Raw genomic sequence first — 17,342 nt, forward strand, 5'->3', positions numbered from 1 at the left:
CCTAAGCTGAGTCAGTAGTGTTTCTAGTAAAAACTGATGGTTTGTTATAACTGGAAGTAAATATCCCGTTTTCAAGCATTTTACTGTTTAATCTTGGGTTCACATCTTGTTCACATTCTTTCCTCCGAGTGGCAGCTCGGGCTTATCAGATTCCATTATTATTTCTAACCATATTACCATTTGATTTTTGTTTGGCAGCTAGGTTTTCTGTTAATGCTTTTCAGATGGAGGTGACATCAAATTTTGGTGGTGAAATTTTACCCGTAGGGAGACTTCTTATTACTAGGTTTACAGAACTATGTTACTTCATATAATTTTTACCTTTTCTTTCCCCTCTTTGGTAATATTCATCACAGTACTGAGACAACTACTAGATTCAGTGGGCTCTGTATCAGACCTTGAACTTGCCTACAGTCATTGCAGGAGCTGGTTTGAGGTTATTTCTAACCTGCATCTTCATGAACCTTGCATTTTATTTCCATCTCACGAGATTTTTTTTCACAAGTGTATTTTTTCACATTAGTTTCCATTTAATGTGACCACAGCTGCTGCTGTCACAGCTACCACATGATGAAAAAGGAAGAGAAACACACTTTCACAGAGTTTCTGCACATAGAAGCATAGAGTAATTTAAGGGGGGAGTGACCTGTGCAGGCTACCTGGTCCCCTCTCCCCCCGCTCACTCAAAGCAGGACCAGCTTCAGAGTTAGACCTGGCTTCAAGGTTAGATTAGGTTGCAGACAGCCTTATCAAGTTGAGTTGTGAATATTGTCATGGATGGAAATTCTGTAACTTCTCCAGCCCCTGTTCCTCTCCTAAATGTGAAGAACTTCGTTTATGTACATACATACATGGAATTTCACTTCTTTGCTGGAGCTTTTATACTGACTTGAGGGAGGTTTTTAATTTGAACACGGAGTATTTCCTAGGTTCTAGGAAGACTCTTCTTTTCATGGAATAAAAGTCCACACTTGAAGATAATACAATATGACAGTAGTCAAACCCATACACAGCAGTTCTGGTGGCAGCGAAGAGATATACAAGCTGCCGGTCTAAAAGAGTAAGGCTGAAGTACAGCTTTAGGTAATAGAAGGAAGAAGTAATGGTTACAAACGCAACATCTAGAGGATAGTTTTAGTAAGAACCGGCCCTTCATTAACTTACAGCTTTTTTGTTATTTATTTTATTATTATTTTTAATCACAGGACAAAATTCTTCACACATAGCTGCACTGAGATATAATATTCCTTTATTTTGGAATATTTCCCTACTTAAAATAGTGGCATTTTATGCCATGACAGATTGATTAGATTTAAATACCCAAGTCTTTAGGCAGAATGCTCCAAGATGATGAGACGCAGATGCTGCCTATCCAAAAATCTGGAAAAGAACTAAAAGAAAAATCACAAAATGTTGACATTACACAGTGATGGGATTTAATCCTGGCATGACTGAAGCTATCAAGAATTGTGTGGCTAAATCTGTTGTCAGATATAATAAACACTCTTTCTGCTTCCATTTATGTGAACATGTGCAGCTGTTGAAGAAATGGGAATCTTTGCTTCTTAGTCAAACAATACATAAAATGTATTATGCTAGAAAAGATTATGTACAAAAACAGGTGACAGAGCTGTGCTGCAATAGATTGATTTAGGGAAGAGAGTATAAGACCTACTTTTTCGTATTGATTCCCTCCTGCAGTCATTGAATTGTGGAAACAGAGCTCATTTAACTGAAGTTCTTGAGAGAGAAAGAAAATATTGTACGTGCATTCATTTTATAGTCTACACGGGAGTTATATTCATGTAATTGAAAAAGATCACCGAATCAGTTTTCAACAACATACAATACACAACAGAATTTATTAAGAGGACTGTGCCATCGTGTCTTTGTCTGTTTTTGTAACTCACTATAGACACGAACATGCATCATGTATTATTTAAATGTGTATGTTGACACAGTTTATAGTATTTAGAATTGGAAAGAACATGAGTTATACAACAGAAAGCTTTCAGCATGCTGCAGAGTTGAATTTTTTTTAGGGCTAAATGAAGATGTACGTTACCCTTAAATAAAATAAAGATAATGAAAATAAAAATAAAAGGGTTCTTAGATGACTGAGCAGACCACCATGTTCATTTTTCTTGCTCTCAGCAGTGAATTTAGTGAGCATCTTGCTGGGTCTTAGGAAAAGCCCATGTAGGCTGACCTAGAGGATGAGGACAATATGTTTGTATATCTTTTTTCTGATGAAGCAGGCTCTGGTAATCCATGTGTTGAAGATGCTCTTTAGTGTGACTGTGGCTCTTTAAAATTTGATTTTAACTCACCTTGACAAAGAGGTATAGGTGTCAAATAAGATTGCCACAATTTTTATAAATATGGGGGTTTGAGGAGAGAAAGGAGCCTAAGCAATACAGAGCTTGGCTGAAGCTAACAAGAACATACAGCATGTTAAGGGCTTCATGCTGAGCTTTGAGTAAACCCCAGGAAGAAATGTAGAGAAAACTGGGCTTTTCTAGTTCTGATGTTCACAGAGCAACTTTTTTCTTTTTTTTCTTTAGCAAAAGTACATTGTGAAATACTACTCTGAAGTAAATATAATGCAGTCTTGATATTCTTTTTAAGAAGGTTGAAATCAGGATATGCCAATTTAGCCAAGTAAGCTTTCAAAATGGGCATGACATTTTTTTTCCTTGCTGTGCACTTCAAAAGCCATCAGCTGTTACCTTCTGTTCTGGAAACCATCAGGTTCCTATAAATAAACATAAGATAATATAGGAACAGGAAAAAAAATATCTTATGCCAGCAGTTATTCTTACTATTAATTCTGTTGTTTCTTTTTTTTTCTTTTCTTCTTTGCAGTGTATCCTATTCAGTGCATGTCTCTGAGGACTACCCAGGTACTGTGCAACATTCTTGTCCATGGCACATGTATACGTGTTACTGTAAATTACAACATTCAGATGAGAATATTTGAAAGGGTGTTAATGTGTTCCAGGTGCATCCTTGTGCTAATCACTTTCCATTAGTCAGATAATTTTCACAGTCATTTCTTCCTTTCAGGTATCATTTATCAACCGGGTCAGGGTGAGAAAACCTAGTTCACAAGCTTACTGAGACCAGATCTTGTGATGCTTTCCCTGTTCGGAGCTAACACAGTGATAGAGGAGGGAGAAAGCGCCCGGATCTTTTTTGGCATGGTAGATAAAGTCTGATCTTTCAAGAGACTGAGCAGTCTGGCACGGGGCCAGCAGAGCAGTTCAGTGTGTTAAACCTTAATGAGACTGATGACTCACGTTCTTAAAGTTAAACCTGTGGACTGTGCAGTGATGCTTCCCAGGGTCTGCAGGAGTTGGGGTTTGTGTACAGGTGTCTCTTTGGTAACGTAAGCTTGCAAAGCTGTTCCCAGCTGCTCACTTCTGCCTCCCTGCCATACCCTTAGCCAGGTTGGCGAAAGCATTTTTGTAACCATGTGGCCAACCTGTATGGTTCTGAATTATCCATGTGAAAGACAACCAGCCAAGAGCAAAAGCTAATATTCAGTTAAGTTGTTTCCCTGATTTCCTTCACAAAGAGCCTGCACAGCTCCTTTTATGGCACAGAGGTTAGCAGAAACAGGAGAGGGAAACGGGACACTGTATAAGCAGTGGTATATGGTAGTGCTGCTGGATTTCACCACACTGTGTATTTTGCACCCTAGGAATATTTAATAATATAAATACTATGAATTATATGAAAGCCTCTTTCTTTATCATTATCCATAACATCTCTGTAATATTTCCAGAAGAAATACTTCTTGCTTCTTCTAGAAACTCTAAATAAGTGAGGTTTTACTCTTCTTCACTAATAAGCAGGAATAGACTGTCTGTTCAAAATACAAGTGTCTGAAGCAGATTCAGAGAGAAATTAGTGCAACAGTGATGATAAATACAATTGATTCTGTTACAACCTTTAAAAGGGAGAGAGATTGTTTTTTCACCAGGAAAAACTGCTACTAATAACAATCTATTCAACAGGTAGTAAGTATAGAAAGTGAGATTCATAAAGTAGTCGTACCACTAGTAAATTGATGGATTGGTTACTGGGTTGGCCTGGCAATGAAAAGTGGAACAAATAGTTGAAAAAAAAATGTTAATGGTTTGTTCTATTAAGTGTCAGTAATGGATTTATTCATTTCAGCAATTAAGCTATTACGAGCCCATAGAACGTATTCTCTGGGAACCCCTAAACTAAATGACAGTGCAGAGCACTGAACCAGCAGGTGCTCCTACAGCAAATGAGATTTCATCTCCTGGCAAGCTCTTCTGTCTGACAGACCTCAAACCTCCCTTACAGATGCTCTTTGCAGCATGCCCTGATGGTCTACAGGCCTAAATTACTTTCACCCTGAAACTTAATGGGTATTCTCTGCCATCATCCCCTATTTTTTAAAACCAGATAAAATTTGATCTTTTTACACTGTAGCTGACTTGGTGACGGGGAGCAAACCAGTTGTGCATGTTTACTGATCGAAATCTAACCCTTCGGGCCTTTGGAAGCACTGGGTTTTTTTTTTGTTTGTTTGTTTGTTTGTTTTTTTCTATCTCAAGCATTCACAGTATGTACATCTGCTTTGTGAAGAAGAGATGTCTAGTGTGTTAGGAATGATAGTGACTCTGCCATTTTACAATGTTGATCCTGAAAATACTCACTGTGATTTGGTGAGCCAGTGTCTTTGTCCCCTGTATTTGTACTCAATCTTTTGAGGTAGCCATGATCAGCAGTAATGTTATCTCTTTTCTGGCATGTATTTTAAGGGATATTTTAGGGGCATATCAGAGCGTGGTGGTGTCTAGCATTGGAAACTCTCTGCTGGTATCCTCCTCCTCAACTGGAATATGCCTTTCAAGCACTGTTGCTTGTTACTAGAGTTCAGAGCAGTATATGCCCATCAGATAAATTTCTCACTGGATAAGTCTTTGCAGATCATGGTTTAAGTCAATTAGTGTGTAGCTGTATCAAAGTTGTATCCTTTAGAGATCAAGGGTGCGTAATACACAGTGGATCAAACTTTGAATACCAGCAGAAGACTGTCAGAAATGATCATCAGATAAATTGCTAGTGTATGTAATAAATATATGGAGAGATAAAAGTGCTGCTTTAGAAATGTTCATTCAGCCAGAAGTGATACCACAACTGAATTTTAGATACCATAAAAAGACCTTTGGGTACTCTGTATACTCTAGCTCCCTGCATTGCTATTGTATATGCAGCATCACCACGTTGACACTGATAACTGTGTAGATACTGCTGAATTGCTTCATAAAGCATCAAAAGGTTACAAACAGCTAAGCATTAAATCATACCTCTGGGAACCATAATATGACATGACAACTTTCAGTAATGGAATGTGTTTGAAAGTTTCATAATTGCAAGCGAAAGCTAAAAATACGCTCACAATGGTGCACTGAAGAAGTTAATCAGAAGAGTGTTGAGACAGTAATGTCTGAAAGTTATTTATACATTGCTGAAAATGTGAAAATATAACTAAAAATTTTACAGGCAAGTAACAACAGTTCCAGCAAAATATCTTGGTAACCATTTTCTCACAACATTGACAAAAGTGGGGGAGAATAGCGCTCCTAAGGAGCAGTTACAGAATATACCATCAATGAGTAGACTAAAGTCCCTTTAATATGAGTGGATCATGACTCCTGTGAGAACCATTACAGCAGCAGGTATTTTGCTAATGAATATATGTTTTGACTGATACTTGCTAGCTGCCATAAACTTTTAGAACTACTGTGGTCTTTTATGCCAGTGATTTGTGGGTTATGGACACATTAACAGAAACATCCCTCTCTTAGACTGCGTTAGACTGCAGTAGAGATGGGGACACCCAGCTTGGCAGCGAGTAGTTGGTTGCCTACCTGCAACAGGTTCAGGCAGACTCCACCTAACTGTGTTGGAAATGGGATCTTGAAGAAAGACCAAAACCAGTGTCTTCATTTCAAGTTTCATTACACTGACAGAAGGACAGGAAAGGAAAAACACACACACACAGAAACAAAAACAAAAAAAGCAGTGGTTGCCAAGTAGAAAAGGAAAACAAAAGCTTGGCAGTGAGAAATATTGTCCAGCTGCCACGAAAGAATGACAAGCAATGGGCATAAAATATAATTAAAATCAATAAAACCTTAATTGAGTCAGCCTTTTTTCCATATATATATTTCTTGGTAATCATATATTCTGTACAGCACAAATTGTTGTATTTCCTACATTTTCATATAGCAATAAGTTCTAGCACATGGATTTCCTTATCTGCACCCATATAGTGAGAGCTGGGTAAATTTATTTAGATCTAAATGATGCTCTCTACAGCAGAAAGCTACGCTCCCAGACTTGGGGAAGGAGTGGGCATGTGTTGTATGCCCAGAGCCATCCAACGTGGTGATGCTGGCACTGAAACGGTGATGGCAAGGTGGAGCCTGCAAATAGAGGCAAGGCAGGGGGTCTGGGAGAGGGTGAGAAGCAGCTGCCCTGGGTGCATAGCTTACAGCCTGACAAAAGTGGCAGGAGGAGCGAGTGCTGGCAGATGGCTGGAGGCAGCACCTCTTACTCTTGCTGTGCCGTGGCTCTAAAACATGTCCCTGTGCCAAGCATGTAGCCGAGCAGATGCAGACTGAGCAGATGGAGCAGGTTGCGGTGCCCACGGAGTGCAGCACTCGGGGGAAAGTGGGGTCAGCCTCCAGGAGCAGCTACCTGCTCACAGTATGTGTTTGCTGTGCTGTGCACAGACTACTTGGGTTACCTCACGGGACAGTGCAGGAGTGAGAAGTAGGCAAAGGTGTGGGGTAGCGCCAGACATGGTAGCTCTGCATGGAGGTGGCAGAAAGGCTGATTCACAGGTGGCGGGCTGGGAAAGCCCCACGCGCCTGTCTGTGCATGGCGATGCAGCTGCCAGTCTGCAAAGGCAGCGTGGCACACCTGTGGGAACTGCTGGTGCTGCTGCGAGGAGGGGGCAGCCTCCCTAGGGCTCAGTCTGGATGCAGACTTCCCAGAACACTGCAGTATAGGTGGCAAATTGCTGGATTTACTGATCAATTAATGTTTACATTATTTCTAGCATTCCACTGGAAGCACCGTGGTCAAAAGCTTTGAGATGTGGGGTTGCAGCAGTGTGCTTAAAAGTGCATGCGAGTTCATGCCCTTTGCTGATGCTGATTCTGAGCACTCTGGTGCATGATAGATCAAGCCCTTTCAGTTCTCTTACTTGCCTCTCTATCTCTGATTATCTTAATTGTCAGCCTTTCTGCTATAGAGTGGAAAGTTCAATTTAGCCCAGATCATTAGAAAACAAAATTTTTAATACTTTCGTAGGCAGTTCAGCAGTTCATGCAAAATTAGCTTCTGTGCATACTGCATAAAAACTTGCTGCTCCTTTTTTGTTGTTAGTGGAGGTTTGGTTGGAAATAAAAAATCACAGTCTATTCCCACATTTTATAAGAAAGTTTGAAGTGTGCTTTCAGTATTCATACCCGTACCGAAAGTTTTTAAAGGGAACAAAATATTTTTTTTTCCCTGAATCAGGCACAAGAAATGTTCTCCATTGATTAGAAGATAATTCAAACATCCTTTGTAACTTTCCAACATGAGGCATATATATTTTGCCTCATAATATATGAGGCATATATATATATAACGTCCTGTTAACAGCCAGCTCACTGCATGTTAGACTAAGCCTGAATGTTGGTATCAAGCATGACAGAAAATGTAGAACAAGTCATCCTTTTGGAAAAGGTTGGCACCAGCCCCTATGGGTCTTGGGACAGTTCTGAGCAGTGCTTGGTACACTTCATGAAAGCCATAATGTTGGAATGCAGGGGGGTTGGTTGTATAATATTTGGTTCTTAATCTTCCATCCTTTCGGTACTTTTCTTTTATCTGCAATCTCTCTAGAAAAAAGCACAGCAAGAATATGATAGTGTTGGGTTTCCCTCATCAGTTGGGAAGTGATTCATTATGGTAGAAGGGTGGGTTGTGCAACGAGGGAAGGGGCTGGCAGAGCACCACGGAACTTCAACATGCAAAGTGTTTTTCTTTCATAGATAACACGTATGTTTCCAGTTCTGATAACGATGAAGATGTGTTAGTTACAACAGAGCCAATTCCAGTAATTTTCCACCAAATTGCTACAGGTAATGTTATGTCCTGATTATTTTACCAAGTTCATGTTTTGTGAGGGAGGACAAGACATTTCCTGTACTTAAAGGGAGATGTGTTAATGTGCGTACTTGTCCAGTTCACTAGTTCTTCACAGGCTCTCTGTAGTAAGTTGTCCTACATTTCAGAATAGAATAAATTAAAATACTTCTTTTGGGGATCAACACAATTGTGTAGGCAGAATGTATTTTATTCCTTTAATGTCCTGCAGTCTGTGCTAAAGTAATTCTCCTCAAATACAGTTAGAGGTGCTTAGTACTTCCCAATTATAAGTTTTCACGCTCACTTGCTTAAACCTTTATGAAATCTGTACCACTGGGGATGAAACAGTCTATAACTATCATTGCCTCTGGTGAATTATTTCAGAAAATTTCAAACAAAATGGTTCAGCTATTTCACAAGTGAGACTACAGGAAAAAATATTTTTTCCAGTGATTTTGGGAACCTCTTCATTTGAAATTACATCCATACTTTCAAAAAAACCCAAAACATTTAATACATAAAGTGGCGTTTAGAGATCTAGGCACTTATATACAATATATAACCAAGATCTCTGTATACTCCACACAGATTTTTTTTAGACTTTATCAGCTAAATTCCTTGATGATTTCAGGCTATAGGAGAAACTGAGTAAAGCAGTCTTAAATCTAGCAGTTCTGCAGATAAGAGTGCTTGACTTTGTGGTATTTTTATTATTGTTACAGAGCTTTAAGGTATTTTTGTGTGCATGTATAACACAGAATTACTTTGAATTCCACTGGAAAATCAATATGATTTTCAGTCTCTGATCTCATTTATGTAGTAAATCAACAATAATTTTAATAAAGTTACTGGAGTGGCACCCTAACAAAAACTGGTCATTATAGCCTGAATTTTAAGATTTTATTAAATTTTATTAATTTGAATAGATTAAATTTTATTTGCAAGTATGTACATAATTTGAAAAGAAGTAAAGCCTATCATTTAAAATAAGATCTAAACCTATATTTTGTATATACGTTGATCTGATTTAATTATTGCTGAGGGCTTTTGATCTTTCATTCTTTTCATTCTTTTTTACACAGAAGTTTAAATTACTGATTGGGAAAACAAAATCTCCTAAATGGACCAGCTGAATTTCATTTCACAGTTAAAAACATGAGTATTCTGAAACATAGTCTCTTGTTAATTTTAGACTGTTGTATTGTAAACACTTTGGTGTCCTTCATACCTGTAACTTACTTACTTATTTCAACTAAGTATTTAAAGTCAGTATATACAAAAGTATTTCACATTTTTCACAGATGTTCTCTATTTTCCCTTTTATTTTAAGAATTAAGAAAAACCAGCGATGTCAACTATTGCTTATCCATAAAATCAAAATTACAGAGGGAGAATGGAGAGGTATGTATTTCTTGTATGTATATTTTAACAAAAGATATTTTAAGAAACAACTGAAAATAATATGTAATAGAATAAAATTCCTGTCAAATGCACCCTTACAACACATTTTGGAAGAAATGTCTTAGCTTACTTAGGCCACTACTGTGGCCTACAGCAATCCCACTGGAGTCTCTGGACCTTCTCCTGGCAATGTTCACCGTAAGTAATATCTGGAGTGTGAAGGCTTTTCAGTCATGCTTGTATTTGTGCTGTACCTCTGGCATGGGCCCCTAACTAGTCTCACTGAGATGATATTAAGAAAGAAATGGCACTAAAAGATGAGATCTTCAGGGGCTGACAGTGTTAGGGCCTCAAAGAAAGTACCACATAGGCTCCCACCATGAGTGGTGCAAGAGATTGAGCACTGTATCAAAAATTCAAGTGCTTAACTTCAAGACTTTCTCTGACAAGGTTGATTTCTGGATTTGGAATATTTGTTTTATGACTAATGACCTTTTAGGCTCTGATCTGTATTTTATTCTGGAAAAGGGGGGTTAAGTATGATCAGATATGATAATGGATATGGTTGGTTGTTTTCATTAGGTGAAACCCTATTCGATTTTAAAAACTGCACTTGGAAGTATTTTGATTCTACTGCCACATAATTTTATGCAATGCTCTGTAAACATTGAAAGTTCAAATGCAGTATTTACCCTTTTGATGCAGAAGTTACCGTTTGGATTAAAACCTTAAGATATAGTTAGTTTCCATGGGACAGACTTTTGAGTTTTTCCTTTTTTTTTTTTTTTTTAATTGAACAAGGTACTTAAGTATAAAAACACTGAAAAAACCTTTAAATAAGTCTCTAACACTGTTGGCTAGACAAAAGTTTTAATTAGGATAGGATGGGTTTTACACTATTCTCATGTGAGAGTTTTGTTTCTCTTTAGTTGGCATTGATTTTTTTGTTCACTTGGGTTCTGTTTTAACACAAATTTCCCCTTTAGCTAGGGTTATTATTAAACAAAGATGATTGAAGTCACTTTATTTCTTTTTAGTAAAGTAGAAGCAGATATGATTTTTATGCCTCATCTTAAAAAATCGCTGTGAAATTGGCTGAAATACAATTTTTGTTCTATGTATACATGTAGTAACTACAGAAGGAATTTAGAGGTAAAGGTAAGGAGGTGGGATTGTATTGTCTGACCATGGAAATTGGTGATGAGTATATTTGACATTTATAAATGTAGGGCATTTAGGGGTACCTTCTCTTCTTTGATTCACACATCTGATTTGTATTCCACTGTGACAGTTCTGTGTATCATGGAATCAGTGAATGGTTTGGGTTGGAAGGGACTTTAAAGATTGTCTAACTCCAACACAGGAATGTGTAGGACATAAACAGAAAATGTGCAAAAAGTACATGGTGTTTGGATTGAAGTAAATAGTTAAGATTTTATCAGGTATTCTTTATGGGATCCTTGTCAGAATAGAGCCTAGAAATAACTAATGTATTGTGAGAAACAAGGATTAATATTTTGAATTAATTACATAATTATAACTAAAGGCTTCATTGGTAACAAGTAGAATATAACACTGCAGTTCATGCAGAATTGAAGTCTGTACCATGAGTGGTTCTATTTACTTGAGTGCAATTATTCACAGAGCAGCCTATTTAGAGCAGGTTTTACTTGGGTAAGCATATTACTTTCTAATCTTTAATTTTCAAAGTCTTAGGACAGAGGTAGTCAGAAAATTAAGTTTTAAGTTCCCTGGCAACAGGCTGGTACTTTTGTTATAATAATTAAACAGAGGTTTGTCAGAGTTTTTCACAGAAGGGGACTTAAAAGATCCCATTCTTAGGCTTGAATTATTTCCTTAAACTATTAGAATTGATCTACCAGAATCAAGTTAATTAAAACTTTATTAGGTCACTGAAATGCTTAATGGATTAAATACAGAACCTCTGTCTTGGTGGGTGAAGTACGCTTTGTTTAGCGTACACAGAGTGAAGTAATCCTGAATATTCTAGTCCAGTTCCTAAAATACCACGCTGTCTGTATCCTCTGACCAAGTATTTTTCTCCGACATACATTCGGGGTTGTTTTTTCGTGCCCCAATAGTGTGTGTGAGCTTTGTCTGCTCTTTCACTATTCTTAAAATGGGCCCATAGTACTCCTCACGAAAAATAATACTAAAATGTCATCTCTTATTAAGTGTGAATAGAGCTTATTTGCAAAAAATAGTCTTCCTGTGCTCAGAACTATAAATGCAAGACAGAGATACTGCTTTTATCATTGTTAATTTTCATTTGTAATTAAGGAGTCACAGCACAACAGCACACTTGAAGAAGATTCTGAAGGGGATAATGATTCTGAAGAATTTTATTATGGAGGACAGGTAATGAAGGATATTTTGCAAATGTTTCAAATTTATATCTGAAAGCCTCTGTGGTTCATTCTATTATAATTTTTTTTATAATTAATTTATTATGTTTATTCAATGTGTGAATGTAATATGTCTATATATATAGTATTTTATAGTAAAAGTATTGAGTATGTTATACTGTATAATCATGTCAAACTTAAAATAAGGAGAGCTCCTTTGCATTTGTAAAACTACAAGAACAGAAAATCCAGCTGTTCTTCAGGATGTTTGAAAATAGAAGCCAGTTGCTTTTTTCCAGGAAATAGACATTTACTCTTTACAGCATATCCCATTATTGATACAAATGGGAAGTCAGGCTAGATCCAAATTTGTTTCCTGCTGGAGGGTTGCCATTTTGTAAAGTCAAGAGCACTGCAATTTAAAGGTAAAAAATGGTTATTACAAAATAACTTTAATCTAGGCAACGATCCATTCTTTCTCTTAGGTCTACACTTAAATTCACCTTGAAAAATGCTACATATTTTTAGATAAATGTGCAGCTCTGTTTTCCTTCTTGCTCCCTTAGCAGAATTAGTTATTATTACACCCTGTGATGTACATGGGAAATAAAATATCTTTATATCTTTTCCTTTTGCAACGTCAATAGAACGCTTCATGCTGCTAGCCTCCTTTATTCAGATTTTTCTAATCTTTTTAGTCTAAAGTTTGCCCCAAAGGAATCATGCCTCACTTATGTTTTTAGAACTGTTTGTTTTGATGAACATTCTAGCGAATTACAGCTGGCATTTATGAAAGTTGTTGCTGCCTCCGCCTGGAGGCTGAAGCCATCCACGCCCTGGGAGTGCAGAGTGAGGCTGCAGGAGTGTGTCGGCAGTGCCGGCCGGTTGGGTTGGAGCAGGGTGTGCAGCATGCTGATGAGCAGGGCATAGCTGAGCCTCTCCTCCAGTAGCATGGTGGGGCTTGAACACAAAATACGAGCTAAAGTGCATTATATTTACAGTAAAGTATAGAAAGCCCACCCCTAAAAAGCTACAGAAAGTGATACTGAAACTGGAACTGAAATAATGTATTTTCGGTATGAGAAAATGACTGACATGGGTACAGACTCATGTTCACTTGAGAAATGACTGCAGGAGTTGCCTCCCTTCCTCTGCCTATTAGTACAGCCCCACAGAGTGCTGGAAAGGGCTGTGTACACACACTTCAGTACAAAGACCAGTATCTTATTTTAATCTGCCTGAGAGGAAAAATCTTCTGAGTTTTGCCCTGTGGTGATGAATTGTGTGTACTGGTGTCATTTTTCAACTCTACTGAGAGAGCAATAACCTCAAAGTGAAGGAGAAGCCAGCAAGCAGCTGGGAGCGCTTGCTTCTAGAACCAGTGAAACTACATTTGGTAAAGGATGCCTGCCAGTGCCCAAATGGATGAATAAATATTAACACTGCCTATGAGATATGAACAGAGAGAACAGTAAATCATTTTGCAAGGTGTAAAAGAGTTGTGTAATAGCAACTACTGGTCAGAATTCGGTTGCCTTATATTTGAAGTTGGAACTGCATTACATTGTCGTTCTTTGAGCTAGTGTATTTAATTGAAGGAATGATAACAGGAGAAAAAAACACAGTAAAATTGTAGTTAAATCAGTAATAAAAAAAATATATTAGATGATTGTGAATGTCTTTAGAATAGAATACTCCAAAAGCGATATAAGGAGAAGAAACAAACAACAACTACAACAATAAAAGACATCATCAAAAATGTATTTATCAGGAGAAAAAAAATAAAATGTCATGGTCAAAAAGATGAAATTTTAAGGAAAATCTATAGATTGAAGTGGTTAAGGACTTAGGAATTAAGTAGGAAACCAGGTAGTGAGCTAAGTTCCTGGAGAGATAAAAGAACAGTCCTTTTTCAAAGAAGGTGATTGTAAGAGTTATTAAGTGGGCACCACATGTATTGGGATTCAATAATATGGAAATAGACAGTAGTCTATATGGAAAGTAGTTGACAGTATATGCAGGGAACAGGTAAGGTAAGCTGCTTTATTTGAGACAAGTGTTTGCTGTGCCCACAGAGAAGGGGGACAAAAATGCTGATATTAACAACTATGGGGAATGGCTACCAGTGTAACTCTGCGCAACGCAGTTGGAAAAGGTGGAGGTCAGGGTTTATACTAACATTTCTAAGTGGTTACAGCTGGGAAGAAAAGAAAGCAACTGATGATGAAACAAGGAGCATGGGAAATTGCATTTGATGGGCAGTGAAAACAAGATATGACCTTTTGGTCATAAATTAAAAGCTTGTATCTGCTTCCTAGGCACCTGCTTGTAATCCTCCCTAAGGATTTAATGGATAAATACTTTCAAGTAGCTAAGTGATTCAATAGCCTAAGTCCTATTGATTTTCAATGGGATTTAGGTCTGTAAATCACTTAATCTCCTTTAAAAATGCAACCTTTTGCATTATATGGGACAAAATAATCTGAATTAAGTCTCAGATTAAATACCAGGACTTTCTAAACACAGACCCTTCAGACACAGCAAAGCTATCAGATTTTTAGTTTTTATTTTCACTTTCTGGGCATCTCTTTGTTAATTCTTACTTTGAATCTGTACCTTCTACATTTGCAATAGAGAATAGCAGTTTGAAATAGTAATACTACCACTTTTGGTGCTTTCTCCCTCTCTTGTGCTTCAGTTACAGAACATACTTGCAAATTTAGATACACAAAACTCTGGCAATCTCCCCTATGTACATCAGCATGTCTGTGGCACTAATTTAGGGGTGGAAAATACCATACCCGTGGTCTTACAGTTTGCCAGAACACCACTTTGGTTTTTTCTGGAGGTCAATACCTCTTACCACCAGAAAATAGATGGGAGAAGGCAGTATGCTGAGCAATTCGGTGTTCTGCATAGTGTTCCATTTGGATTTTATTATTACTTACATGTTAGAGTGGTTAAAAAAAACGTGCTTTGGGAGCGACAAAGTGATGGCTGGACCACGGTTCTGATCTGTGAAAACATTGCTGTGCTCTCTTTGGAAGTAGAACAGCAATTGCTTATGCATATTTAAACAATTAATTTTTGAGTAATGATATATACATATATATATTTACATATACAAAGGTTTGTTTACTCCTACCTGAAGTAAAAGAAAAATAAATTAGTAAAGGTTTTGTTCCTATGCTTGTCTAGGTGGGAAATTTTTCTGACGTGCCTATCCATACAGAGCGGGGATAGCTGGCTTATACCTTTCTGGTTGGGAATATCATCAATAGCTCAAAGTATGTTCACGTGCTATGCTGATGAACTGCCTTATATTTGATGAAGTCTAGGTCTAATCAAATTATTTGCTAATTTTCATAAGTAAAAAGTGATCAGGTGATTATTATTGTAATTCAATTGAAATGTATTTAATTAGAAACATAATGAAAAGTACAGCTCCAGATATCAGAACTGAAGTGCTACAGCACTGAGGTCAAGCAGATTTGGATGTACGAACTGAAGAAACATTACTGCGGTTACATAGACCTCTGGAATAGCAGGAATTCTCAGCAGGAATTAATGTGTAAGGATATATTCATGTGTCTAAAGAGATAAATTCCACTCTTGTGCTTTGCTGTCTGAATTTGTCAAAGGTACAAGCCAAGTCTTACTCTCGTTTCTGAATGTGTCCAAATTACGAGATCATTGACTTTAGTGGAATTACTGGTTTTCTAATTGGTGTAAAGAAGTAGAGTCAGGGTCATACAATCACAAGCATATTGCTTAATGAGAAAGTAGTAATTGACTTTTAATAGATTGTTACAAGCCTAATAAGGTATTTTTGTCCTTACAGAAGATAAGAGGATATTTAATTATTTTGACTTCATACAATCCAACTAGATAAGCATGCAAGTTTTTTCTTTGTAGTATAAACACTAAACATAACCATAACCACTCTTCATGTAGATTTCATGAAAAAAAATGTGATGACATCTCAGTACATGTTTCTTTAGACCTTATGTGGTAAAAAATGCTTAAAATGGGAACGTGTCTTTAATTATTTTTCTTTTTAATCTGATGTCATTGCACTGGTGCTTTAAAATGTAGCAAATGTAACTTAGATGCTGAGAGACTTAGTGCATGGAATAGTGTCATGCTTCTCTTCTTGAGCCCACGCCATTCTGTGTCCAAAATATATGAGAGTGTGACAACAAGCAAGAGGGAGCAAATCTTTGTGCTGTGGTAGTTAGACTGGAATGGTGTAACAGGAGATATCTGATTCTCCTCCTACTTACCAGGTTAAAAATGCAAGAGTGTCAAGAGGCCCAGAACAGCCCCCAGGACAAGATAGGATAGAGGAATGAGTTCTTTGCATCTTTTCTTCCACAAACAGGAGTTGGGCCATCTGGAGTTCTGATACAGAGGTGCCTGCTTTGCAAATCTCATTGCTTAGAAGAGCTAGACCACCTCAGTGCTTCAGCTTATCAACACAATGTCCTTTTTGAGCATGGCATTAAGAAATCTTTATGCAGCACATTTTGCAAGGAGAGCTTTCAAGATCCTAGATCAGATGCCAGTAATGAAATAAATAAGAACTCCTAGAATTTTGCTGTTGTTTTGGTAGGTTAGCTATGATGGAGAACTTCACAAGCACCCACAGTTGGAAGCTGATTTGACAGCAGTGAGAGAGATCTATGGACCTAATGCAGTATCTCTCAGGTATGTCATCTACCCTTCTGTATTGTGGAACCTGTCACATTTTGGAGGCTGTTCTGTGTACTTTCCCTCACTGCCAAAACACAAGTCTTCTCTGAGCTCTGCATATTGTGACAAAAGGAAGGGGCACTCTTAGCTAGCAATAATGCAGTATTTGGCTTCGTTTTTGTGGCAGAGTATTCAAACAACTTGCTTGGAACAGGCCCTGGAAGCTTGTTCTAAAATATTGTTCTTTGCACTTCGATAGGCATTTGATCAAGCTGTTGTATGTTGTTGAAAATTACTATTCATCATTACTCTAAACCCTTGTTAAACTTTTTATTTGTTGTATTCTGTCTTCTGCCCTGGGGTTGAAACAAGAGGTACGATAAGAGATCTAGTAGATGTTGTCCCTAGGGAAAGATTGAAGGAGTTGGTTTCGTCTAGTCTGGGGAGAAAAAAAAAAAAAAAAAAAAAAAGCAGAGGATTTAGTAACAGTTGCTCTTCTTCAAGAAAAACCTTCAAAAAACAGTGATCAAGCGTTCTCCGTTGTCACTGTGAGAGATACGTTAAGAATGTAGTCTGTCAGAAGCAAACAATAATTTGGTTAGATTTTAGGAAAGCTTTCTAATTGTAATGAGGTGGGAAACTGAAGACTCTTACACAAGGAAATGGTGGAACCTTGGTCAGGGGTGAATTGCAAAG

At 37.5% G+C, this 17,342-nt stretch overlaps 1 protein-coding gene across 4 annotated transcripts in view; it reads left to right on the forward strand.

Moving 5' to 3' along the window:
* PARP8 (poly(ADP-ribose) polymerase family member 8) overlaps positions 1-17,342 on the forward strand; it is a 111,916-nt gene that overhangs the window by 50,335 nt on the left and 44,239 nt on the right. For all 4 annotated transcript variants that reach the window (XM_048051035.2, XM_066989080.1, XM_066989081.1 and 1 more), the window contains 5 exons: positions 2,866-2,903; positions 8,091-8,180; positions 9,518-9,588; positions 11,890-11,967; positions 16,567-16,661. In XM_048051035.2, coding sequence (XP_047906992.1) covers positions 2,866-2,903; positions 8,091-8,180; positions 9,518-9,588; positions 11,890-11,967; positions 16,567-16,661 — 372 coding nt within the window. The remainder of the gene's footprint in view (positions 1-2,865; positions 2,904-8,090; positions 8,181-9,517; positions 9,589-11,889; positions 11,968-16,566; positions 16,662-17,342) is intronic.

The sequence above is a fragment of the Anser cygnoides genome, chromosome Z (assembly GCF_040182565.1).
Source record: "Anser cygnoides isolate HZ-2024a breed goose chromosome Z, Taihu_goose_T2T_genome, whole genome shotgun sequence".
Taxonomy (NCBI): Eukaryota; Metazoa; Chordata; class Aves; order Anseriformes; family Anatidae; genus Anser; species Anser cygnoides.